The following is a 25,540-nucleotide window of genomic DNA, read 5'->3' as shown; positions in this document are numbered from 1 at the left end:
CAGGCATGGCTGACTGCTGGCCCGAGAGACGACTCGATTTGATAGGTCCAGGGAGACACTCACTGTGCTCATCTTTGTCTATCCACATGACAAAGCCAGCCGTATAAACCACTGCCCCAGACTCCCAGCCCTGAGCACGGTTAGGCTTCAGTCCCTAAGGAAGGTGGCCCAGCTCAGCACATCAACTCCAGTTGGAAGAGAAGTAGGAAAATCACATGCATATTCCTCTCATCTCCACCTAGTAAGAATGGGTGCACACGGACATGCAGGCAACTTGGGGGGTTGCTTGCCAGTTTTCTTTGGAAGCACCTGAAATGAGGGGTGGATTATGAACTCCTGAAGTTGTAAACAACTAGTATGGAAGAGGAAATCTCTAAAGTGTAGAGATTTCCAGCCTTTTCTTAGAGCATGTGGCAGTTCTGAGTTTAGAAACACCTCCCAAGTCCAAAACTCCCCCTCCCGCATTCCCTGTGGTACAGTGGCTATGAGTCTACCAGTTTAGAAGGCATCTTACTTCAGTAGAAAGACTAGGTTTGTGATGACGTCAGCTACATTTTTGGAGGGGCCCATGTGTTGAACTGTGGGGAGAGCCGTATATGGAAAATTCTTGCCCATTCATCCCTGAGGGCCCATGGAAGTCGGTGAGGTTGCCCATACCAAGTTTGGAATTATGGAACCAAAGGGCTGGCCCCTTCCTCCTTCAGACAGGCAAGGCCCTTCTAAGAGAACTATAATTCCACAGTGTTAAATTTGCCCCTTTGCTACATTTAATAAATATGCCTAGTTTATTCCACTACTTCCTCTCTAAGACCCCGTGGGGTATAGTTACTATGGGCCTTGTTATCGTTTTGAATTTTTGATATGGGTTTATCTGTGAAGCCCGGGCTAGCTGCCAGTTTATGCTCTTCCCGCCTCAGCCTCCTGAGTGCTGGGATTACAGGCATCCTGTCCCACCCCTGTATCCAGGGTTCAGATGGGAGATTGCTTGTTCAAGATCATGCAGGACAGTGAGTGGTGTTGAGATGCAAGTCCTTCTCCCCTGGGCGTTTCTGTCTGTCCGACTCAGTGGAAGGTGTCAGGTTTGATATTAAGACTATTTGCTGTATGTTACACTTGCAAGCTGGCTGGACTGTGAGCTGTCACCGCACTGTGAAGAGAAGACATGCTTTGGACCGAGTCCAAGAACAGCATCTGAGACTCCTGAGGTTAGAGGAGAGTGGATCCAGCCAGCAGGAGGGCAGGGAGAGGCGGCTGCAGGAAACCTGAGCTCCAACTGTTAAATTATATCTCCCAAGCAGTCTGTCTTCATGTCAGCTAAGCACGGTTTTCTAGATACCTGGAAAGAGGTAAGGAATACTGCCTCAGGGTTTCCTCCCTTAAAATGATACATTGCCCTGTATGGAGAATTGTGAACCTTTAAAGGTTTTTAATTAATTATGTATGGTATTTGATAAAGACCCTGATTAACAGCCATCATTCCACATTCAGCAGGAGTAGCAGCTGAAGGATTCAGTGGACAAGTAACTGGACTACAAGCAACACCATGGTAACCAGAGGCAGGAATGGGGTGAGAATTCCCACACTGGAGCCCAGTTTTCATATTCTGAGACTAGAACATTAAAGCTGAGAGTCTACCAGCTTCCTTCTATTTCAAGCTCACTCTCAGGAGCAATACCTCTCTCTCTCTCTCTCTCTCTCTCTCTCTCTCTCTCTGTGTGTGTGTGTGTGTGTGTGTGTGTGTGTGTGTGTCTGAGGGGGGGAGAGGGAGGGAGGGAGAGAGGGAGGGAGGGAAAGGGAGAGAGGGGGAGTGTTTGATTTTATTTCAAAGCACTTCCACACCTGTGGCCTCAAACCTGTATGGGATCAGACATTCTTATTCCAGCTAAGAGATCAGGAAACAGAGGCAGACCCTGGGCAAGAGGCTTGTGAAGGTTCCAGGGCTGGTTCCTGGCAGAGCCAGGAGTTTGGCACCGTTTCTTCTAGGTCACACTGTCCTCTTATTGATCCTGCCTGAAATGGAGCAGAGTAGCTAAGGTTCACACAGAGGTTATGAAACCATGCCATGGTTGCATGGTGTGAACGAAGCTATAAAACTCTCTGCATCTTTGCATCCATATCAATGAGTCTGCACAAGTTTTGACACAGACGTTGCTTCAGTTAAAGGAAGACTCAGTCTCTTCCTTCTTCTCCCCTCCCTGCTCCCCGGCCCCTCCCTCTTCTGATTCCCCCCTCCTTTGCCCCACCCCCTCTTTCCTGGTCAGAGCACAGCTCATTAATAGAACAAGGAGCTATGTAGAAGGACTCATTCTCTCCCCACTTACTGGGGAACTGTGAGCTTGGAGTGAGGTCTCCAGTTCCTGCCATCACATTTCATCAGATGCTGTGTCGATCAGGGGACCCTCCATCTCCATCTCTGCCCTCTGGGGCTTGGAGAGGAAGACACAGCCATGTCGCCTGCTGAGAATCGATGGTTGAATTGGTACATCTTGCCTCTGATCAGTAAATACAGAGCTAAGACATCTAGAAAATTAGAGAATCCACATCTCAGAGGAATCCAAAAATAAAACAACCCCATCCGAAGCATGGGAAAACCTGTCTTGGTCTTGGGGATAGAATTATCTGGGTCAAGACTATAGTCTTTGCCTATTCAAAAGCTTTGTGAATCTGTGTCAAGAAAGGATTGAGCTTCTCCAAGCCTCAGACTCCTAAAACCTAATGCTGCCCCACAGGCGATTTTAGGAATGAAGTGCCACACACTGTCACAGTAGACAATCAATAAATGGTAGTTTCCTCATGCAGTCCTTTCTTTGGCTTTGTACAAAGATAAATTCTCCCAACTAAGCAACTAAGTGTTTATGGAGCTTACCTTACGAAATGAAATTCTTGGGGATAGAGAGAAAGTTCAGTGGTTCAAATCATGTACTGCTCTCAAAGAGGACTGGGTTCCATTCCCAGTACCCACACAGGGCAACTTCAGCTTCAGGACCATCCAACACCCTCTTCTGACTTCCTCGGGCACCTGCACTCTTGATACATCACCTCCTTCCCTGACTCCTATATATAACTTTAATAGAAGAAATGGAGCTCTCAATATCTAGCCAGTCCACATGAAAGGCTGACAGCTTACAGAACAGGCAAATACCCAATGGCTGCTGCCTTGGAAAGGAGGAGCCCGGCAGTAGCTGTTATTTCAACGGGTTTATGAAGTCATGGAATCTTATTTCACATTGATGATGTCTCCTGTCAGCACCCTAGGGCTGGATGAGGCCTTCTGGGTTATACACCTACCTTCCACTGCACCGCTCCAATTATAATCCTCTGTCATTCCTGTGATCATTTGCTTTCTGTTTGTGTGCCCTCCAAGAACAAGACCTTGCCTCGCACCGTTCCTGACACATGGAAGATGAATGAATGAATGAATGAATGAACGAACGAATGAACGAACGAACGAATGGACAAAAATGTTTTCACTGGCTTGTCCCTCCTTCCAGCTGTATATGGATTCTGTTAGGCAACCAGGGGCAGGGCTTACTACTCTTACAGACAGGAACAATGGCATGAAGTGGGTGGCAAGCTCTTTCAGTCCAGACTCTAGACAGCCAATTGGTGTCTTTCCTCCACCCCCTCTGCCTTCCACTCTCCAGTCTGGCCCTCGGGTCTGTTCAGACAGAACACTAAACAAGCGCTGTTCCCTGGATCTGTTTGATGGCTAGTTACCACATTTTGTGCACGAGCCCCACCCTAAATCAATGAGTGACGGCTGTTCATTGGCAGGCGACAAGCCCATCTGATGATGTCAAAGCTGCTCACTTGTATAGCTGCAGTTTCCTCAAGCAGGGAAAAGATACCCAGAGCTGGGGATGGGAACTGGTTAGAGCACGTTGCTTTTGAAGTTTGGTCCTTCTATCTATTTCAATTTGCTTTCCCACTTCTGATCCTCTAAAAATATTTTTCCCCATCAAATTCACTCTAAGTCCTTATGGCAATTCTCTCTGCCTCTTCCTTCCTTCCTTCCTTCCTTCCTTCCTTCCTTCCTTCCTTCCTTCCTTCTTTCTTTCTTTCATCTTTCTTTTGGAACAAGATCTCAGTATTGTCCTTGGTTGGGCTGGAGTTCATTATGTAGACCAGACTAGTCTTGAATTCACAGAGATCTGCCTACCTCTGCTTCATAGGTGCTGGGATTAAAGGTGTGCGCCACCACCCCGGCCCTTTCTTTTTAAAAACTTTATTATTATTCTTGACATAATTATTATTATGCCTTGACAGTTGTGGAGGTCACAGAACACCTTAAAGGAGTCACTTCTCTCCTTCCCCTGTGGGATCTAAGGACCGACTCAGGACATTAGGTTTCCCAGCACCTCGGCCCTCTGAGCCATCTCCTCCTCATTACTGACCCCCCCCCCCATTATCCTGCCCTCTTTTTCTTAACACAAGGTTGCACCACATAGCTCAGAGATCCTCTTTCCTCAGCTTCCCACGTGCCGAGACCCACCACACCAGGCTTCAGCTTATATTCTTGATCCCTTTGTTAACCATTCTTTTCTAGTTAGCCAGCTTTCTGAGAGAGACAGGCAATAAGCGCCATGAACTTTCTCTCTGTGGAACCTAGTTTATGAGCTGGTCTTCGTGTTTTATTACATCCACCCTTCTCCCAATCACGTCTCCATCTTGGGGGATTCTGTTAAAGTGAACATTTCAGGAGAAGTTGAACTGAACATTGTTAGACATACTGAAAAACACCTGGCGTGGGAGGGGCACATGCAGGTGTGTGGGCGTGGTCCAGTTTGCCTGGAACTAGCCATGGTTTGTTTCCCTAGGCCCAGAATCTGCACCTCTGAACCTGCAGGGGTCTCCCTGGCTCTTGCGTTCCTTAGTCCATTTCAGCTTCTAAAGACACTGCCCAGGCCACTCCAGAGCTCCCTCAAGGCTGTTTATTGCGGAGATAAAGGTCACCCTTAAGCTTATTGTGGTCTGGAAATGCTGGTGACAAAATTGTCATTGTAACAACTTCCTGGAAGAGATTTCAAGCCCTTTATTACCCACACAATAGCCGAGCTGTTAAGGACAGAACAGTAACACCCCTTGAAATGCAGGTAGCTCCTGCTTCCTGGTGTTTCCCAGCTGCTCAACCTCTCCAAGCTCTCCAAGTGGCTTCATTGGTCACCAAGGCCAGCTTCAGTCTATACTGGCCGAGTATCAACAGACAGAGACTGGAGAGGGCTGCCTTGGCCCCGAGAAGCGGGCATGATGGCCAGGTTACAAACTCGGGGGTTACATACTGAGCCATGTGTGTAGGCGGGAGAGGGCAGGGTTACTCAGCCCTCACCCCTGGAGTGGTGCAGAGACACATGGAAGATGCAGGGAAACAATTGCAGGGGTGGGAATAACACACAGAAGATAGAGGCGTTAAGTATGGGGGAGCCATAGGACCTCAGCTCAGTAAGACTTAGCAGGACATGGGCTAAACACAAAGGAGGTCGGAACCGCATGCTTTCACCTAGCATAAGTGTGCTTGTTGCAAAGCAGGCAGAGATCGGAGAAAAGTGGGCGGAAGTAGCAACAGGTGGTAAACCTGCACTGGAAACAGCTTGGCCACTGATCCAGACTGAGACACACAACACCCAGCCCAGTCTCTGATGCTTTTAGACACTCAGTAGTGATGCCAGACCTTTTCTTTCACTACTGCTCCAGAGAGGGCACCTTCTCCCCCAGCTTCCTACTGAGGCTGGGCAGAGACTGTGAATTTGCAGAAGGAGCAAGCCTCTTCCTAGGGGAAATTCTAATCGCTGAGTAAAGCTGCTCATTCCTGTGAATCCCATTATACCATTTTCCTACTTGCAGTCTCTTTGTGGTTTCATTGAAAGGAGCTTAATCTGGATGTGGTGCTGTGCAATTCACAGCTACTTAGCTAACCCGTGTCCAGACCAAGCAGAGGCATTCAGTCCCTGAAGGAGGCCTTGGCTCAAACAGCATCCTATGCGAGGGCTTTCAAGGAAGGTCCGTGACAGACCACGGCCACATCCAGTGAAGTGATGCATGGATCCCTGACTTCCCATCGCTCTCTGGGAGAACTGGCTCTCCAGGTGGACCGCGCAGCAGCACGGGCCATGGAAGGCCACTTAAGTCAGGACGGCAACTCACCTCGGACCTGGGGCTCCAGCCCTCGGGTAGGCTGGGCGTTTTTGCCCCCGCCCCCTTGCACGATGACATCATGCTTGGGATTGAGAGTCGCGGTTTAAAAGCAGCCTAGGGGCAGCCAGGAGCCTACACTGCGGAGGAGCACGCCGGGATCCTAGGCTGCGCCCAGCCTAGGCTGTTGCTCCCCAGGCTGCTCCTAGCGCCTCGCAGCCCTAAAGCGAGCGGCAGCCTCTAGTCGCCGGGACAAAGATGCCCCTGCGCGCGGCTGTAGTCCTCCTGTTGGTGATCCTAAAGGAGCAGCCTTCCAGCTCGGCCCCGCTCAACGGTAAAGTTTCTGCTTGCTTTTTTTTTTTTTTTTTTTCTCCCAGTCCTGCACACTCCGCAGTGCCTGAGCAAAAGGATTTCTTAGCAGGCTCTTGCAAGATAGAGTAAAATCACTACTGAGGGAGCAGGAAGGAGCTGTGTATCAAGCACATTTTCAAGGAAGGATGCCCGCTTTTCCTTTAGGATCCACGATCTACTGAGGTTGGAGACACGTTGCCTTCTTAACTGGCGCTTTGTGCACGGTTGGCGTGACTCGTTTGCCTTTTTTCTGAGCACCACTAGCTTTGGAGATGGGGCTTGTTAACTTGCTAGCCGGAATTCCGGAACCACCTGCAGAGGGCTGAGAAATGATTGGTTTCCTGAGGGGTGCGATCCGCAAAAAGGGGAGTCAGGCTGGTTGGTCTTCAGAACCCTCAGAGGCAGTTAGTCAGTAGGCTTCACCTACACGTCAAAGGGATAAGGTAGCCCATCCTTAACCATTGTCTTTCCCCTAGAGGACTCTACCACCCTGAACCTACAAGTGTGTGTGCACGTGCACCCCCTATTTCTAATTGTAATAAGGGGCTGAACTCCAAAGGGCAGGGGTGCTGAAAGGGGGGTGTCGGGATGAGGTGGGAAGAGGAACGTGAGCTGTGGGCTCACGTCCAAAGCCTGGTTAATTAACTCCCCTGGAACAAGAACGGGAAAGCAGGCTTTAGCCTGTCTTTTTCTCAGCTGCTTTTCTTGGGGAGAGGGTGGTGAGTAGGTCCTGCTTGTGACAATCTCCACATCATGGAGACACTTGTGGCTCTATAGTTCCTGGGTTGCAACATTTATAGAAAGGACCAAGAGTGACCATAATGGCTGAAAGAACAAACCCCTCCGGCTAAGCAGCAGGGAGAGAGCATCAGTCCTGCTCAGTGGTCTCAGAGTTCTGCGCTCTTTCCTCCTGGGAGGAGGTCACTGCGTCTGTGCAGAACGCTGGACTTGTGAGCAACAAGCTATTCCTCCACTGAATCTTCATCTCCTGGCTGGCAGGGTCTGCCTACTGTCACCTCCTTCCCACCCCCCACAGTCAGGAAGACGCAGGAGGTGGGAGAAATCCCCCCAAATGGGGATCAGTTTTGAAAGCTGCTAACTCAGGCTAACTACTAACTCTGAAGAAATCGGTGGAGACTGACGTTCACCAGAAGTCTTTTTAGTACTGGACCCCTTACGCAGAGGAGAGAAGGGCTTTTTCTATTGATCTTTTTCTTCCAAGTTTGGGGCGCCCTCTCTCTGACAGCTACTCCCCATCCTCCTCCTTGCCGGCCCCCTCCTTCCCTCCTCATCCTCCAAACTGCCTTAGGGGGAGCTTGTAGTAACACCCCACTTCCGCCTGACACTGACCAGTCTTCTCTGCCTCTAGGTTCTAAGCTGTTATACTGCTATTCATCTGACCGGTTTCTTGTCTGCCTCAGGGGATAAAGTCAAACAAAACTCACTGAGGTGGACAGAAGGCCAGTTAATCCCAGGTTAGGGCTGGAGGGTTAGCTGAGTAAGGGGTCAAAGTGTGCTCTGCCCGATACTTGGGGAATTGGAATTTGTCACAGTTGGCACTAATAAATGCTCAAGAAGAGCCCTTGGTCCAGGGGTGGGAGGAGCATACAGTGAAGCTGAAGGTCTTCTGGAGACAGAATGGAGCTCTTTGTTACTGTGGCCGAGGGCCATTTCAGCGAGCTCTGCCTGAACTGAAGGTGGAGAGCTGGACAGGCTCAAGTTGCCTGGATGCAGAGTCATTAGCATTTGGAAGCTGCTAGCACCCAAGGCAGAAAGCAGGCAGGACAGGACCCTGAACCCCTGGCCTGGACTTTGCTAAATCCTCTTTCCTCAGGGCATCTCCCTGCCCAGTGCCAGCCAGGTTTGCAGGTTCCAACAGGTACCACTGAGCTCCCCAAATCCAGCCTTTTTGGGAAAGGTAATGGTTCTATTCTAGGAGGAGCTTGACCCCCTGCTAGGGAGCTCCTGAAATTCCTGAGAACATGGTACATGAATGAAGATGTGCTGAGACTCTTAGTAGGCACATGGTCTAAGACAGGTCACTTCACCTGTGAAAACTAAATCCTTCTCTTCCAAGGTAGGGTGTCAGTAAATAGTGCTTGAGTCTACAAAACCCAAATGGGGACAAAATAAACATGCTTTCTAAGGTATGGAGGAAATACTTAAAGTATTATTTAAAAGAACCAAAAATGGTTGTCCTAGGAAGCAAGTAAATGGCAAGTGACTTGCGGGGGGTGGAGGGGGAGCTGATAGTTGTTAAAAAGCCTTGTGGAGCCATCTGGCTCTAAACTATGTACAGATGTCTCATTTGATCAAAATTACCAATTAACTTAGAAAATTAAAAACAAAATTAACATGGAGGCAAAGACATTAAACAAAGCAGTAATAGTAATAATGGGGGGGGGAGGGAGATGAAATCAACATTAAAAAGAAAGAGATAAAAAAGCAAAGTTCTCTTTCAGCTTTTAGAAACCACCATTGGCTTGAGTAGGAAATTCCTGCTCCTGGTGAGTGGCCAGAGCCTTGACTCTATGTTTTATGGAGACAGGGGAGGCCAGTTCTTAGTCTTCAGGCTGTTCCTCTCAACCACAGACACTCAGAGATCCAGGAGAGAGAGAGGCGCTCACGGGTTGTACTGTCCCTAGCTGGATCGCCCCCCAGTGAACAGGGAGACCCATCTCACTCAGCTTGGGTTTCCAGGCTTCTTCCAGAAGAAGGGGAGAGTGGGCAGGCTGGATGACAGATGTTACAGGCAGAGTCCTGTAACAAGTGTTTAAAATCGTTGGATGGAAGGACGAAGGGCCTGTGTGAGGCGTGAAAGGTTCAGAGTGGGAGCAGGTGGGCTGCTTGGGTTCTGTTCCTGACAGACTCTCTCCTCCACATTTCTGCCACTGCTGGCATTGTAACTCAGCTGAAGATGGCAGCTCCCTTGGGGGAAACACAGCTTCCATTTGCGGGAGTTTTCTGCTCTCCGGGTACTGATGTGATGAGTTCTCCAGGATATGTTGTCAAGCGGGGAAAAAAGCAAGATGCTAAACAGTGTTTCTAGTAGGGGAGTGGATAGAACACGTGGGTGTCTGGCCCATTGTGGGGAGCCCACCATCACCCTCCCCCCACAAGGTGTCTACTAGACGAGGGAAGGGAGGGTGGGAGAGAGCACTTCCACTGGATGAATACTTGGATTGCTTTGAGGTTTCAAGTCACATGGAATCCCCTGCCCAGTTAATAATGTTTGGCTTTCCTAAGATGTCTGGGAGTGGGATCTATTCCAGATGCCACCTGCTGAGTCCACAAACACCTCCATAAAGTCCCCATCCTGAGCTCTGTGTGGAGCACAGCTCCAAGGAGTCACGGTTCTGGCTCCAAGTGAGAAGTTGGTATTCGGGGGCACGGATATCCTTTTCAGTCTCCCCCATTTGAAAACTCCATTGTGTTGTACTTATTTGTTCCTCTGTTCTTTACAGGATCCAAGTGGACCTATGTTGGTGAGTAGAAATTTTAATTATATTTATTAGGAGATGACTGTATTTAATAAGAAACCTAGAAACTTGATAGAGGTTATTTGGGTGTGGGGTGGTTGGGAAAAGCTGGGCATCATTAGAGAATGGTTCTTCATGAGAGTTACAGTGGGCACTCTCCCCAAGCAGAAAGCCTGCTCTAGGCTCCTGAACTGTAAGACGCGGTATTAAGACTTTCAAATTCCAGTAAGGATTCCTCCCAGACCTCCAGCTGCAGGGGCCCTGGCTGGAGAGAACCCTTCCTCCTCACATCTTTCCTACAACAAACAAAGAAGAAAGAGCTCCTTTCTGGAAGCTTGGCTCAGGCCCTTGAACTCAAGCTGCCAGTAGGACCTGAAATTAACTTCTTGTGGCCATGTTGTAAGCAAGCCACGGATGCAGAGATGATGGTCTGTCCTTAGAGAAGAAGGAGGCTTGATCCACATTAAATATGGTCCAGGGCGTCTGTGGGGCTGGGTCAAGAACATGCTAGACAGCCTGGCCTGCCTGCAAGACAGTTGGTGGAGCTACATGGTTGCAGTGAACAGGCAATGTCACTGCTGCTGCCGGCTGGAGCGGGAACAGGAAGGCAGGCACTTGGTTGGCCCTCTGGAGAGGGTAGGAAAAGTTGGTGATATTTTGATAGGGACAGAGTCACGGACACTGCACAAGATACAGCAGAGAAGTGACCTCCCTGGCCCTGGTGGGTGAGGAAAGCAGAGACATCCTGCTAACGTTAAAGCCAGGAAATGCAATGGCTGTGCGTGGGGACAGTCAGGGAAACTGATTATGAGAGTAGAATCCTACTGTAGGGAAGTCTGACCTTCATGTGCAAAGATTAGCCTGGAGTGTTCTGGTAGCCAGCCCAGGAAACATAGGTAAGTCCCTGAATCAAAAAGGCACGTTCTCCCAGGCCAGGCCTCCAGGCACTCTGCTCCCCCCCCCCCATCCCAGCACTGCATAGCTCCACTATTACTAACGTCCTTTATGTACTTATTATGTGCAAGGAACGTTACTAGGTGGGTGGGTAATTAGAAGGGTATGCTGAGCTCTGTAGCTGGGAATTACAAAAGTTCATAATTCAAAGCAGAACATAATAAATAGTAACAGCAGATTGTAAATGAATGGTCCAGTGCCCTGATTGTCAGAGGAGAGATCCAGGGCTGGGAGGTTAAGAGACTTCCCGAAGGAACCAGACTTCTATCTAGGCCTTAGGAGAATGGGCAGACTGGGGAAGATGGAGAAGTCCTGTTGGCCCAGGTGCCAGGAGCATCCCACGGACAGAGGGGAGGCTGAGCAAGCTGGAATTTGAAGGAAGTGTGTAGACAAGGGTTTATAGAGTCATGGGTTTGGAGGTCAGAAAGGAAGGGTCGAGGAGAGGAGGCCAGGAAATTCCAACTTGTTCTGCACTCAGTGGGCAGGCAGGCAGCAGATCTGGGTTTAGGAAGAAGGCATTTGGGCAGATGGAAGGGAGACAGGAAAGTGTTGGGCCTTTGTGGAAACTCTGTTCTGTTCCCTGTCTTCACACCTACCTTATAAAAGGGCGGGGTGAGAAGAGGAGAGAGAGAGAGAGAATCCAGCAAAGAAAGAATAGATAGAGTTGGGCTGTAGGGCTCCTCATATAGGCTGTGTGTGTGTGTGTGTGTGTGTGTGTGTGTGTGTGTGTGTGTGTGTGTAGCACAATGGAGGACAGGCACTTGGATTCCGTGATTCTCAGTAAGTCATTTGGGCCCTCTGGGCTTCCTTGCCCATCTGCAACCCTGGGGGTGGAATTATCTAGACCAGTGTTCCTCGGACTACATCTTGGCATCAACCACATCAGAATCTTCTAGAGTTCATTCTGAAAATGCAAGTTTCTGGGTCTCTGGAAAGAAGGGACCTGAGAAACCAGAATTTTTAAAAACATTTCCCAAGGATAGATAGATAGGTAGATTTGTTTGTTTGTTTATTTGTTTATGGTGTGCTGAGGTTTATGGTGTGCTGAGATGCTAACTCAAGGACTCTAGAATCTAGATGAGCACTGCCCACTGAGCCATACTCCAGGCCTCATGCATGCCACTAAAGGACTCTACGAAGACGCTTCCCAAGATCCTTCTAGTCCAAGAGTCAGTGCTAACTTGTTCCACCGATTCTGCTGGCATCTCACACATAGTGGAAACACAAATCAAGTCTCTACATGGCTCCCTGCATCCTGTCACAGCCCCTCAGCCTTCAGACAGAACGAGGTGGGAGCAGTCATTTCACTTGTAGCGGCCAACAGCATTGTTCCAGGAAGTGGCCTGGCCCAGGCTGTTCTTCTGATCACTAGCCCAGGATAGCCCTCTGTCTCCCACACTGTGCAGTTAGAATGGTCCATGATGAGGACAAAGGGCAAAATCTGATGATACATGGCAAGAACATTGGCAAACCTAGCCTTCGCTTTTGTTTTTTGTTGTCTTGAGATTAGGTCTCTTGTTAGCCCAGGCTGGCCCCCCAAACTCATTATGTAGCCAAGAATAGCCTCTATCCCCTGAGAGGTGGGATCGCAGACCTGTGCTGCCATGCCCAACTTCCAGGGCACTGGGCATAAACGTGGGGCTTTGCGCATGTACTTTACCAACTGGGCTACAAACCCAGCCCAAACGCTGTTTCCATTAGTGTGCATAGACATCTCTCAGAGGTGATGAGTGCAGGAGGGCAGGAGGAGGATAGCTTAGGAGGCAACAGGTCCAGGCCGGCAGTGGGTAGCTGGCACCGGTGCCCAGAAGCACACAGGTGGAGAGCAGACCCAGCATCAGTGCCAGAAGGAGGTGGTTTCTCAGCAGTAAGGGCTGAATGGAACAGGACAAGCCCAACCATGTGCTTGGCTTCCTAGGGTCTAGAACCCAACACACAGCTACACCGAATCACCTTGCTCCAGGCTTCGGGCCGACTGCTGCACATGGTGGAACTTCTATGTGGGAAAAGAACGCTCCTCCTGTCCCTGGCACTGAGCCTCATGGTTGACTTTCACGGTGGATCTCCAGACACAGGACCATCTTCCAGCCAAGATAGGCCAAGTCCTGCCCATCTGTTCCTGGGCTGGCTTTAGAATTCCAAGACTCAGTCATGAGAGAGGAAAGGATAGAGCTGCCCCCCTACCCACCCCGACTCTAAGCCAGTGCCTATCAGCCCTGTAGAGCTGGGTACTTGACCTGCTCAACTGCCAAGTGACTGACTTGCAAGTTAGGCTGTCATGTGAGCAGAGGACAAACTCCAGCCCAGTAAAGCAGATCTGTGGCTGAAAGTCAGAAGAGGGGGTGTCTTGGGAGTGGTGAGGAAGAGGTGCCTGGGAAGCAACATCAGGGGTAGCTGGGTGTATTCAGTTCCTTGACATGGGTACTGTGTTCAGTTTATGAAAATCCACCAAGCTGTTGGTTTATGTCACATGCACTTGCTTGTATGTACATCAGGTTCAATGCAAGAAGTGAAAATTTCCAGCTAGCTGGTGGAGTCATTTTCCCCAGATAGGCAGGTTTTGATAGTCTTGTATCAAGAAAACAACAAAAATCCCATTGTGGGCCAGAGAGATGGCTCAGCGGGCAAAGGTGTCTACAGCCAAGCCTGAGAATCTGAGTTTGCTCAGGTGGGACCCACATGGTGGAATGAGAGAACCAACTATTGCAAGTTCTCTTCTAGTCTCTATATATGCACCATGCACACACATACACACACACACACACACACACACACACACACACACACACACACACACAAATGCAGTGAATTTGAAGCAATGGAGCAACCAAAAAAAAAAAAAAAAAAAGTCAGTGTTGGAAATAATGAACCAAGAGCAGAGAACGGTCATGGTGCTGACATCCGCTGGTATCAGACATTGGTTTGGTTGTCTACAGATTTGAGCTAGTTTGGAAAGAGATTCAGCTAAAGACGACCTTTAAAGACATCATAATGTTTGGGACCGTGGACACCAAGGTCTCCCCTGGGAAGCTCACGTCTCTCCAACTCATCACCCCACAGGGCATCTGTAAGGCTAGCCTTTCCATCTTGATATGTGGGATTTGGGATCAATGGGGGCTCGACTGTGTTGGGGGGCAATGGTGGGCTGCAGTAGAACACAGGTCTTCCTGCTCAGTTTAGTGATAGCTTGGGCAGTCTTTGGCTTGGGGAAGATTTGGTGTGTCCCAGGCACTGCCATGCATTCCCAACACTGCTGTTCCTTTCTCCATGCCTCCGTTCCTCCCCCACACAATGGATTCTCCATCCTAAAGAGTTTCCTTTGAAGGGCAGGGGAGAGATGGCTTACTTAGTCAAGTGCTTACCACATAAACATGAAGACCTGAGCTCCATCCCTGCAACCACATAAGAGCTGGGAGTGGTGCTTGTAATCCAAGCGCTGGGGAGACAGATCCCTGGGGCTTACTGGCCAGCTAGCCTCACCCAACCGCTTAACCCTAGGTCCTATAGAGAGACCTTGTCTCAAAAACACAAGCTTAACAGAGTCTAAAGATGGACCATAGAGATTGATTCTAGCTTCTACAGCCATGTGCACACACGTGTGCATGCTCATCTTGCACACACATGAACATGAATTCCCTTTGGAAATCAGGCTGGGATCCTCCATAGCAGCAGACATCATGTTCACATCCTTCACGTCCTTCACGTCCTTCGGGCCCTGCCTCCACCTGCCCTCTGCCTGCCTCTGCCAGAACACAAAGCCGCTGCCAGTACATGTGCCCTGGGGCCCTGCACGCTCTCTTTAAGCCCTTCTCAGCCTTTAAGACCCAGAAATGGAACACAGGAAAGGAGCCTGGAAATTAAGCTTTCCTTTCTACCCTAAAGCAGGGATGTAGACCCATGTGGTCCTCCCCCCCAACTGCAGTAATAAGAGCAGGCCTGTCCAAGCCAAAGGAAGGGCCGAAAACTGCAGCTGGGGGGCACATGCAATTACAAGGCAGATTTAATTAAGGGGGTGCATGTCTTTCTCCAGTGTCCCACAGCTGCCATCCTGAGCATGAATAAGAGGCCCTAAGTACTCTTTGGAGAGCTGGAAAAGGCCAGACATGTTTTTCCTATTAGAGAACTGAACCTTGTCCCTGTGTCGGAGGATTTCCTTGAGACCAGCAATCTGACCCACTCTCATTTATTAAATCTGGGCTCCAGGCCCAGTTACTGCTAATTAAAGCAGTGGCATGCAGGGTCTGTTGGGATGTGGTGTGGTCTGCCCACTCGAAATGGGCCTCATCTTTTCTGGGTTGCAGAATTGGGGCTTGAGTGTGTCCTGGAGGCCCTTGGTCTGCAGCTTCCCAAATTCCTGTGTCTTAACGACTGCAGCTGGCCTTAGAGAGGACAGAGACGGCAGTCTTCATCCCTATAGTTGGGGGGTGATGGCTGGGTGGGTAGTTTGGCAGAAAACTGGGATGTGGAAGTGAGATGCCAGAAGCTGGCAGATCTTGGACATATCCACTAGGCCACTTTCTGGCTGGCTGGTATTAGGAAGCAGCTTGAGTGCTCTGTACCTGAGTTCCTTAGCTAGAAAACGGGGCGTGATAGCAGCCAGCTCAGTGTGTCTCAAAGCATGGTCCATGGGCCAACACCATGAGCATCCATGTGACCTTTAGAGATGCAGGTTTCTGGCCCTGCCCCAGGCCTACCCCACTAATCAGGACCTCTGCTGGGGTAGTCTCAGCTGTCGTTTTAGGAGACCCTTTGTATAGGTCTGGTGTGTACTCAAATGAGAAGTACCCTGGGCTTCGTTGGGCTGTGATGAGGAGCAAGTAAGACAATCCATGGAAAGAGGCTGGCTCAAAGCTAAAAGCCACGACCTTGTCTATTCTAATACCTGATAACACCAGAGCGCCAATGCACCCATGTGGTCTCTCTCTCTCTCTCTCTGAACTATGGTTTTTTATAGCCAGTAGATACCCTTTTATATTTGATTAAACAAAGGATATATTTTTTTCTTTTTGAGAAGGTAAGAATCAGACAAAGCTACACAAGAGCCTCCCAGCCCAGAATGCTCTTTCTGGCTTTGTCCTTCAGATCAGGGTGAAGGTGGAATTAACCTCCTGACTCTCTCTTGGCACCTAGACACCATGTATCTGGTTGCACATCCAAAGGTCACTTCAGCTAAGCACCAATTTCCCAGGAGGTAGGCCCATCCTGGGTGCCCGAGCCTGAGTGAAAATGACCTTGACCTAGTGCTGATGGGGGTCTGAGCTGCATATGCCTAGATCCATGCAGGATCTGAGAGGAGTCCATGCATGGTGTCCTATGCACTTGACTAAAAGAGAGCTGTAACTTGGCAAAAGGGCTGAATCAAAGCTTCTGGGGGGTGGGGGAGTGGGGGTAGGTGTGTCTCAGTTCCAGGCAGGCACTAATAGGTCTGGTTCCTATGAATGTGCCACTGACAAAATGCCTAAGAAAAGTGGTGTTTTTTTTTTTTTTTTTTTTTTTAAAGAAAGGATTTCACTGTGTAGTTCTGTAGTTCTGACTGGCAATGAACTTAATGTGTAGACCAGGCTAGCCTTGGACCTACAGGGATCCCCTTGCTTCTGCCTCCCAAGTACTGAGATTAAGGGCATATATTACCACACCTGGCAAGGCAAACAGCTTAACAGAGAAAAGGTTTTTTTTCCCTCATGGTTTCACAGCTTTCACCAGCTGTCTTCATTGCTCTGGGCCTGAGTGAGGCAGGACATCATGATGTCATGGTAGAGAGTGTGCTGGGACAGGGCTGCTCACCTCACTGCAGCCAGGGAGCAGAGAGGCAGGAACATCACATATATCCTTCCCCAAACCTCTTCTAGTAACCCTCATCCTCCAATCAGTCCTACCTTCTGAGAGCCAATTAAGCTATGAACACATGGACGGGTTACTCTGTTGATAAAGTTGTTATTCCGGTGAGCTAATCACTTCTCCATAGCATTACCAGTTGTGAACCAGTTGTGGACCAGACCTTCAATACATGAGTCTTTGGGGGACACATCAAATCCAAACCACAAGAGCAAGGAAGAAAATGGTGCACAGCATGCTTTAGAGAAACCCACAGTCTTCGAGGGAGCAGGCCCTCTTTCCTGATCATTTTCTAACCTTCCCCTGCCAGGCAGCCCTGCAGTGAAGGAGCCCTGGTGTCCCAGCCAGACTTGTCCAGGGCAGCACCATGGGATGAGGATATAGTAAGTGCACCTGCCATGGTCAAAACCAATATTTTATTGGTTCATGAGTATCTACCTTCCGTACATTTTAGCATTTCTAAAACCAAGATAGCTCTTTTTAAGACAAGAGCCTCACTATGTATCCCAGGTTATCTGACTCTTATTACGAGTCTTCTGCCTCTGCCTGCTGAATTCTTGGATTGGAGACATGCACAACCCATTGAGCTTTGGGGGATGGATTTTTTTTTTTTTTAAGACAGGGTTTCTCTGTGTAGCTTTGGAGCCTGTCCTGGGACTCACTGTAGATTTGGGGATGGATCTTGTCATCAGTGGCATCTCGGACCATGAAAATGTGGTAGCTGTTTCACAAATCTTCACTGAGAAACAGAGTTCTAGGTGCTAGGAATATGGAGAAAGAGGCAGAAATGATTGATTTCAGTAAGTAGTGAAAACAAAGAAGGGCAAAGAATGGGAAGGGCAATGGCTTATACACACTCGGCTCACAGCACCCAGTGAGGACAGGGACTCGATTTTGAATATAGCTTTACCAAGCTTCCATGGGTTCACAGCTCACACACTCAGGTAGTGCTGGGTGGTTACAATTCTTTCAGCAATGTAATTTACGTGTCCGTTTGGTTTCCAGAAGTATCGCTTTACAGAGCAAGCTTTCTGAGTCCCTGCCTGTCATTTGGTTTATGCCAACCAGGAAGGAACAAATCTCGGCTGCCACCTCCTTGTGTCTATAAAGGTTGACTCAGGACTAGTATAACTCTAAGTCAGATGAGTTCTGTTTATTTATTTATTTTTTTTACAATACTTTGTAATCCTTTATGTGTGACTCAGTCAGCTGCGGGACCTCTGGGTCGAACAGAGAAGACCTGTGCAGCTCTCGTAGGGACATGTGCAGATTCCATACCAGACAGGCCTGCTGTCCCCCTTCCCGTGACCCATGGCCGGCAGAGGTGCCTCGGTCATGATGAGAGCGGCTTTGCTTGTTGTCCCCAAGGGTGACATTAGCCGATGAAGCCTGGGTGCTCTTTCGGAGGAGCCGCTCTTTGGAAACTGCGTGAGAAATGGAGATGGAAAAGAGGTGACACTCAGGGTTGGGTGACAAAGATGTTTTGTAGCAGGTCTGAGGCAGTCATGCAAGCCACCGTCCCCTCCTTGCCTTTGGTTATCAGGAAGGCCAGAGGCAAGATGTGGTTCCAACTTGAGTAAACGTCTGTCTTTATTTACTTATTTTTGAGGCAGAGACTGATGTACCCCAGGCTGACCTCAACCTCACTCTGTAACTGAAAAGAATTGGATTTCTGATCTTTCTGCTCCCACCTCCCAAGCACTGGGATTACAGGTGTGTACCACCACGCCTGGCTTTATGCAGTGCTGGGGACTGAACCTAGGACTTAGTGCATGCTGGGCAAGCATCTGAGCAACTGAGCTATGTCCCTAGCCAATTCATGTCTGATATTTATAAGTTAACGCATTAACATGAGCTGGCTACAATTTATTGACCAAAGACTGTAGGTTTCAAAATACCCGAGAGAATCAAATCAGTTTACTTCATACCACAAATATTTACTGAGTGAATAGCAGGCCCGACACTGTGGGGAGGAAACAGACCGGCGTTAGGGCTGAGCTCCGTTATGGGACTGGCTATCTGGAGAGCCAGCAAGTTACAGGTTCTTCAGACACAGAGCAGAAGGCTCCCACCTCGAGGCTTCAGGAAAGGATTAGAACAGCGGTCCTCAGCCTTCCTGATGCTGCGGCCGTTTACTTCCTCACGTTGTGGTGACCCCCGACTGTAGAATTATTGCATTGCTACCTCATCATTGTGATTTTGCTACTGTGATGATCGTAATGTAAATATCTGATATTTAGGCTACCGGATAGGTGACCCCTGCGAAAGGGTCGTTTGGCCCCCTCAAGGCTCACAACTCACAGGTTGAGAAACACTGGATTAGGGGGAAGTACCTTGAGGCTGCATGAGCCGAGTCCTGAAGGTCATGTAAGAGCCAGGGAAAGGTCACTGCAAACAAAGGGACAACCTGGACAGTGGTCAGCTAGGAGGCTGGTGTGGACGTGATGCAGGGCTTCAATGAAGAGAGAAGGAACTTGGAGTGAGGCTGAGGAGCCCTCAGCCAGCTAGGAAGGCAGCAGGAAGCTGCTACTGGAATGGTTCTGGGTAGAGGAATCGTGTGAGGGGTAAGCTTTGAGAAGGACCATCTTGGCTGTGGGATGGGGAATGGAGTGGGTGGAAAGTACTGGGGAGACCAGAGAAACGAGGGAGGGGGAGCAGGGTCTGGATCAAGAGAATGGTAACAAGGACATGGATGCCCTGGGATGATTCAGCTGTGTATATGGACAGCTAACGGTGCAGCCTGCCTGTGAGCGACTGCCACCCTCAGCTCGGCTTCACTGAGCATTCAGCTGGGCCCTGACGGTCACTCTTGCCTGGGGGGATGGGGAAGAGCAAATGTGACTGCACCCCTCCAAACTGCACCCCGTATACGAACAAGCCCAAGAGAACAGCGTTGGCAAGGGGGCTAAGCAGAGAAAAGGGCCTTGCATGGCAGCCCCAGGTCTCCTGATTCTCACCTGAGTCACGTCCCCAGGCATTTGACAATGCGTACTTTATTGCAGGGATTGTACTCTTACATGACACATCATGCCCCGTAGGGGAACTGCGGGGATTGAAAAAAAAAAAAAGTAGACAGTGAAGACCTGTCAGGGACAGATCACGCTAAGTTAATTTGCCTTTCTTCCCCTCAAAGGGATAAAAAGCTTGGTGGTTAAGGAAAACACAATAGACTAATACCTGTTGATATAAACAAACATTGGATTCAGCTCACTGTGGCATGCTCGTGGGAAATGTGGACCGAGCTGGTGTGACTGCTCGGAGGAGAAATCAACTGCATCTAAGTCACCACTGTTAATGTCTGAGGAGGAAATGCAGCTTTCTCCAGGAGCAACCCTGAATCAGTGCCCTTTTCTGACCTACAAAGCGAGTTCCAGGACAGCCAGGACTGTGACACAGAGAAACCCTGTCTCAGAAAAACAAAAGCAAAACAAAACAAAACAAAAAACAGAAACAATAAACCACCCTTTCTGAGGTCTTAGGACTGCAGCGGTCGGTCGGTAGGAGTACAGTGGCTGGGCGGACAGCAGAGCGGAGGCTTGAGGGAGGGAGGGTCCGCTGGCCTCCACAGGGATGGAGGTGAGGTCCCACAGGGTGTGAGGAGACAGACTCAGCATGCCCACCCAGGTCCATACATGATCTCTGCTCTCAGCTCTGCCCCTCTCCTGACACCTTCCTCCCCCACAGTCTAGCAGAGGGAGCCTCCAGTTTGTTACCAAGTTGCATGTCTGGGGCTTGCTTCACTTATTCCACTCCATCTTAAAGCCAAAGTTCTGCAGGCAGTTCCCTGGGCGTCTCCACTTTTGACAGACCTGTTGGTGTGATGGGTCCATCAGCAAGGAGGAGTCAGGGAAGGTCCCCGTCTCTAAATGGAGGTCTAGAAGAAGACTTGAGAACCACAGGGTTTGAGCACAGTCCTTAGACTTAGCTGCCTCAGGAAGCACAGGTCCTTGCTTCATGAGCTGGGTGACCATCAGTGAAGACCTTCTCCCCCAGCGGCAGCTTTTGATCTGGATCTTGCTGAGTACAGAACAGTGTTCCAGGGCCTTGGAGTGGTAATGGGTCAGTAAGGAGCCATGTGTGCCCAGGAGGAGAGTTACTCAGAGGGCGTGTGGCCACGTGCTGAAGGAGCTCTCCTCCCTCCCCCCGGGGGCTGCCCGGGATCCAGGATCTTGTGACTGGCTCAGGGGAGGTACACAGGAAACATCCATCTGTGGACGCAGCTCTATGATTCAGAAAAGGCACTGAGAACATGACATTTGATCTAGGACGGTAGGGTTTCAAAGGAGACGTAGTATGGAAGGAAATACAATGCCGCTGAGCACTAGACATGAAACAAGATGTGCAGGGAGCCCTACGGGTGTTTGGGGTGAAGTAAAAGGGAGAACCTACTGTGAAAGGTTGGAAACCTGCCCCTCAATCTGGGAGCAGAAGACCTGAGATTCTTCTGAAAGACCCGGGCACCAGGAATATAGCTTACCTTGTTTAGACTGTCCTGAAGTCACACCGATTCCTCATGGCTGCCCTGTGAGACAGCTGTTCTGTCAGTGAAGCTCTGAGGATCAAAGAAAGGCACCCAAGGTCTCACAGCCAGGACAGCTGTGAGCAGCAGCTTTGCTGGATGCTTTCAGAGCCTTTGAGTTCCCCACTGCTGTACTTCACGCCGCTCGGAAAGACTGTTAGAAGTAGCCTATGAACGAACGTTATCAAGTGTAAGAACCGTCAAAACACCATTTTTTTTTCCATAAGGGGAAAGCAGAGGGAGTAGTTAGTTTTACACACACACACACACACACACACACACACACACACACACACCATAGTGCTGTAGGTCAGCTATCAGAAAGGACTTTCTCATTTATGAAAACATCTAAGCATTGGCTCAGCATTGGCTCAGCATTCCGAGGCTATTCCAACTTCACCTTCGCTCACACTCCACTCTGGGGAACGGCAGAAAGCTGTCTTTTTGTCTGTTTGTTGTTTGTTTGAGACGGGGCCTCAGGTAGTAGTCCAGGTGGCCCGTTAACATGCAGGGTAGTCAAGGATGACCTTGAACTCCTGACCCTCCTGTCTTGACTTCCCAAGTCCTCTGATAACAGCTGTGTGCCACCACATCTGGCTTTCTGGAGTGCTGGGGACTGAACCAGAGTCTCCTGTGAGTTAGAGACAAGCACTCCACCAACCCAGCTGCAGCCCAGCCCACGCTGATGTCTTAGGACCAACCCCACTCTTCTCATTTCTGGGATCCCCCGGGACTGCTTAAGGGGATGTTTTGGAATGTCACAACCTCCTTTCTCTCATCCAGTTTTCACCTATCCCACAGGCTTTATTTCCTGGCCACCTCTGATCACTGCCCAGACTGTGGAGAGGTTGCTATGGTGGAGAACAAGGACTTGCACAGTTCCCAGCTCAGCCTTTCTAGTCACTGGCTATGTGAGTAGCCATATGTCTTAGGGTTTCTAATGCAGTGATGAAACACCATAATCACAAAGCAAGTTGAGGAGGAAAGGGTTTCTTCAGCTTACACTTCCAGTCAGGACAGGAAGGACAGGGACCTGTGGCAGGAGCTGATGCTTACTCCCTGGAGGAGTGATGCTTACTGGCTTGCTCCTCATGGATTGCTCAGTCTTCTTATAGAACCCAGGACCACCAGCCCAGTGATGGCTCTACCCACAATGGGCTGGGCCCTCTCCCATCAATCATTAACTAAGAAAATGCCTTACAGCTGCATCTTATGGAGACATTTTCTTAATTGAGGTTCCTACCTCTCAGATGACTTTAGCTCAGATGACATAAAACTAGCCAGCACGCCATGTTATCTATCTTTCTGAGCTCAGTTAACTTATCTACTAAATGAGAGCAAGGTATCTACGTTATAGGGTGGCTGTACAAATGGAAAGGACTGAGAACTGCGGCCCAGCCCTCCACTGTTCTTTTGAATTAAGTTGCACAAGAGCGTGGTCTTGGTCTTCTGCCTGCATATTCTCCGAGGCTGCTTTTATGCCACGACAGCAGAACGGGATTGTGACAGAGATGTGTAACATGCAAAGCTGGAAATCCTCCTGATCTTGCTTTCTGTAGGAAAAGTTTGTCAATGCCTTATCAGGAAGTTGCCCAGGGCATAGTCAATGCTCAGTGAATCATGACTTTGTAAAGAACTGTAAAGGTCTCGGAGTTGAGGAAAATTTATTTGTGGTTCTAGAGCAGTGGATTTCAATCTTCCTGATGCTTCGACTTTTTAATACAGTTCCTCATGTTGTGGTGACCCCCAACCATAAAATTATTTTCATGGCAACTTTGTAACTGTAATTCTGCTACTGTTGTGAACTGTAATGTAAATATCTGATATGCTGGCTATCTGCGGTGCAGCCCCTATAAAAGGGTCATTTGACCTCCAAGTTGAGAACTGCTGGTCTAGAATGACACAAGGCAGTCATGGTCTACAGGAGAATTTAGGGGCTGAGGATGTAGTTCAGTTAATACATTTCTTGCCTAACATCCACAAAGCCCCAGCACTGCACAAACGGCACGTGGTAGAACATGTCTAATCCCAGTACTTGGGAGGTAAAAGAAGGAGAATCGGGAATTCCAGGTCATCTTGGGTTGCACATCAAGTCTGAAGCTAGCCTGGACTACAGGAGATTCTGTCTCAGAAGACAGAGAATGAGCTGGAGACACAGTTCTGAGGTGAGATGCGTGTCTAGCATGTACAAGGTCCTGAGTTTCATCCTCACTACCAGGAAAAAGAGAGACAAGGAATATTGAAAATTCGGTGCTGGCAGGGTGGCTCCGCGGGGAAAGGCATTACCAAACTGCCAGCCTGATTCAGTTCCCAGGACACATGGCGGAAAGAGAAAACTGGCTTCTGCCACCTGTCTTCTGATATTCTCACTCAAACCTTGGCGTGCACATACATGATCTCAATCTCTCTCAATTTCTCTCGCTCTCTCTCAAAGAAAAGGTGTGGAGGGGAATCCAGAGTAGTCACGTGTTGTCCGTGTTCCCTGAGGGTAACTACCATGTCCTGCCTTTTCAGATGGCAGGGGACAGTGCCATCCTGTTATAGGCATCCGATTTGCCTCCATGGGCTGCAGCCGCCGAGACTATGTCCTGTCATCCCCGAGGCCAGGCCCCCACTCCACTCTTCAGCCTGTAATGACTGACAGTGAGAACATCCACTCCCTTCAAGAAAATGTTCTCTGTGGATGTCATCTGGTCCCTCCTGCCCAGTGTCCTGGTGGGACAAGAACACTCCTCTAGCCCAGGGCTTCTGAGCTTCTGCATGACTGAGCTTTGCGGTGGGATATTTCTGTCATGGAATGGTCCTGTGCCTTGTAGGGTATTTCCCAGCATGCCTGGCCTCTGTCCAGAAGTTGCTGACAGCATGCCCCTACTTGCGGTAGCCAACAATGACTCTACACATTGCCAAATGTTCCCCGAGGGGCAAATTGCTCCAACTGAAAATCACTAGGCTTAGTCTAAAATAACACTGCAGGTGAGGTAAGAAGAACCGGGTCCAGCACAGAATAAGTTCGTGTTAGGAAAGCAGGGTTCTGTGCAAGGGCCCAGAGCCACTGTGCGTGTATCTGACCATCCTGCTGCTTCATTCAATAGAATGCAGGGGGGGGGGCGCTCTGCTTGTATCTGCAGCTGATGCTGCACATGGCCTGAGGACTCTGGGTAGCTACTGACCCCTGTGTTACTTAGGAGGCTTCTCCCCGTCCCCTCACTGCCTCTCCCCTTCCCTCTCCTCTTCTCTTAGGCAGGGGACTGGACCCAAGGCCTCGTGTATACTAGGCAAGCAATATAACATGAGCTACAGCTTCACTTGACTAAGAGAAGGCTCTGTCCGTCTCTGTCTCTGTCTCTCTGTGTTGTGGCATATGTGCATGTGAGTGTGTGGATGGACCTACACACAAATGTATATGTATGTGTGGAAGTCAGATGTCAACATTGGGTGTTTTCTCCATAACTTTCTTTTTTTCTGAGACAATCCCTTACTGAACCTGGAGCTCACAGATTTAGCTAGACCAGCTGGCCAAGGAGTTCCAAGGAGCTGCCTGCCTGTCCCACCTCAGCGCTGGGTCTATCACTGAGCCTGATGTTGACATCAGCCTTAGGGATCAGAACTCAGGTCTCTGGCTTGCATGGCAAGCACTTTCCTGACTGAGTCATCTCCCTAGCCCAGGAGGATTTCCAAAATTCTTGCTGCCACAATGCTAGGAAGGCTGCCACAGGATGTGAACATGCTTATGCATCCCACCCTGTGCCAGCTCGTCAGATTCCCCTTCATTTTTATATCCAACTCCACTGCTGAGGGAGTTTCTGGATACTTGGTTGTTCAATGATCCATTATCCTCCCCGTCCCCCATTGTGTGCTCTGTGGGCTCATCATTGGGCGGTATATAGGGGGGATCAGGGCCACAGCCTTACCCAAAGCGGATTGATGGTTAAGCGGAAGCAGACAGGAAAACAGATATTACAGCAAGATGGCTCGGTGACAAGGTGCTTGCCACCAAGCCTGACGACCTGAGGTTGATCCCTGGGAATCATGTGGTGTAAGAAGGGAAGGGATTATCCCAGAGGCATGTGTAAGAAGAAAAGCCAAGGAAAAAGCCACCAAACAGCCCACACTGAGAGACAGGCAGCCTTGGGCTGGAGACATGGCGTGGCCACTAAAGGCTAGATGCACAGCCACCACAGAAATTCAGAAGAGCGAGAGATTTAAGGTGACAACTCAGACAAAGCCATGCCCTGGAAACAGTGAGGAGAAGTTTTAGAAACCGCTGGGGCTG

The 25,540-nt window shown here is 49.4% G+C and overlaps 1 protein-coding gene across 5 annotated transcripts in view; it reads left to right on the top strand.

Moving 5' to 3' along the window:
- The first annotated feature begins 6,218 nt into the window (after window positions 1-6,218).
- Ca12 (carbonic anhydrase 12) overlaps window positions 6,219-25,540 on the top strand; it is a 57,793-nt gene continuing 38,471 nt past the window's right edge. For 2 of the 5 annotated variants that reach the window (XM_028866190.2, XM_028866183.2), the window contains exons 1-2: window positions 6,227-6,463; window positions 9,945-9,965. In XM_028866190.2, the coding sequence (XP_028722023.1) occupies window positions 6,388-6,463; window positions 9,945-9,965 (97 nt within the window). In that variant the 5' untranslated portion in view covers window positions 6,227-6,387. Of the gene's footprint in view, window positions 6,464-9,944; window positions 9,966-25,540 lie in introns of all 5 variants that reach the window. The other 3 variants (XM_037207381.1, XM_037207382.1, XM_028866174.2) reach the window with 3 other exon arrangements.

Source organism: Peromyscus leucopus, chromosome 7 (assembly GCF_004664715.2).
Source record: "Peromyscus leucopus breed LL Stock chromosome 7, UCI_PerLeu_2.1, whole genome shotgun sequence".
In the NCBI taxonomy this organism is placed as follows: Eukaryota; Metazoa; Chordata; class Mammalia; order Rodentia; family Cricetidae; genus Peromyscus; species Peromyscus leucopus.
Note: the sequence above shows the minus strand (reverse complement) of the source record. Positions and strands in the feature narration are given on the sequence as shown.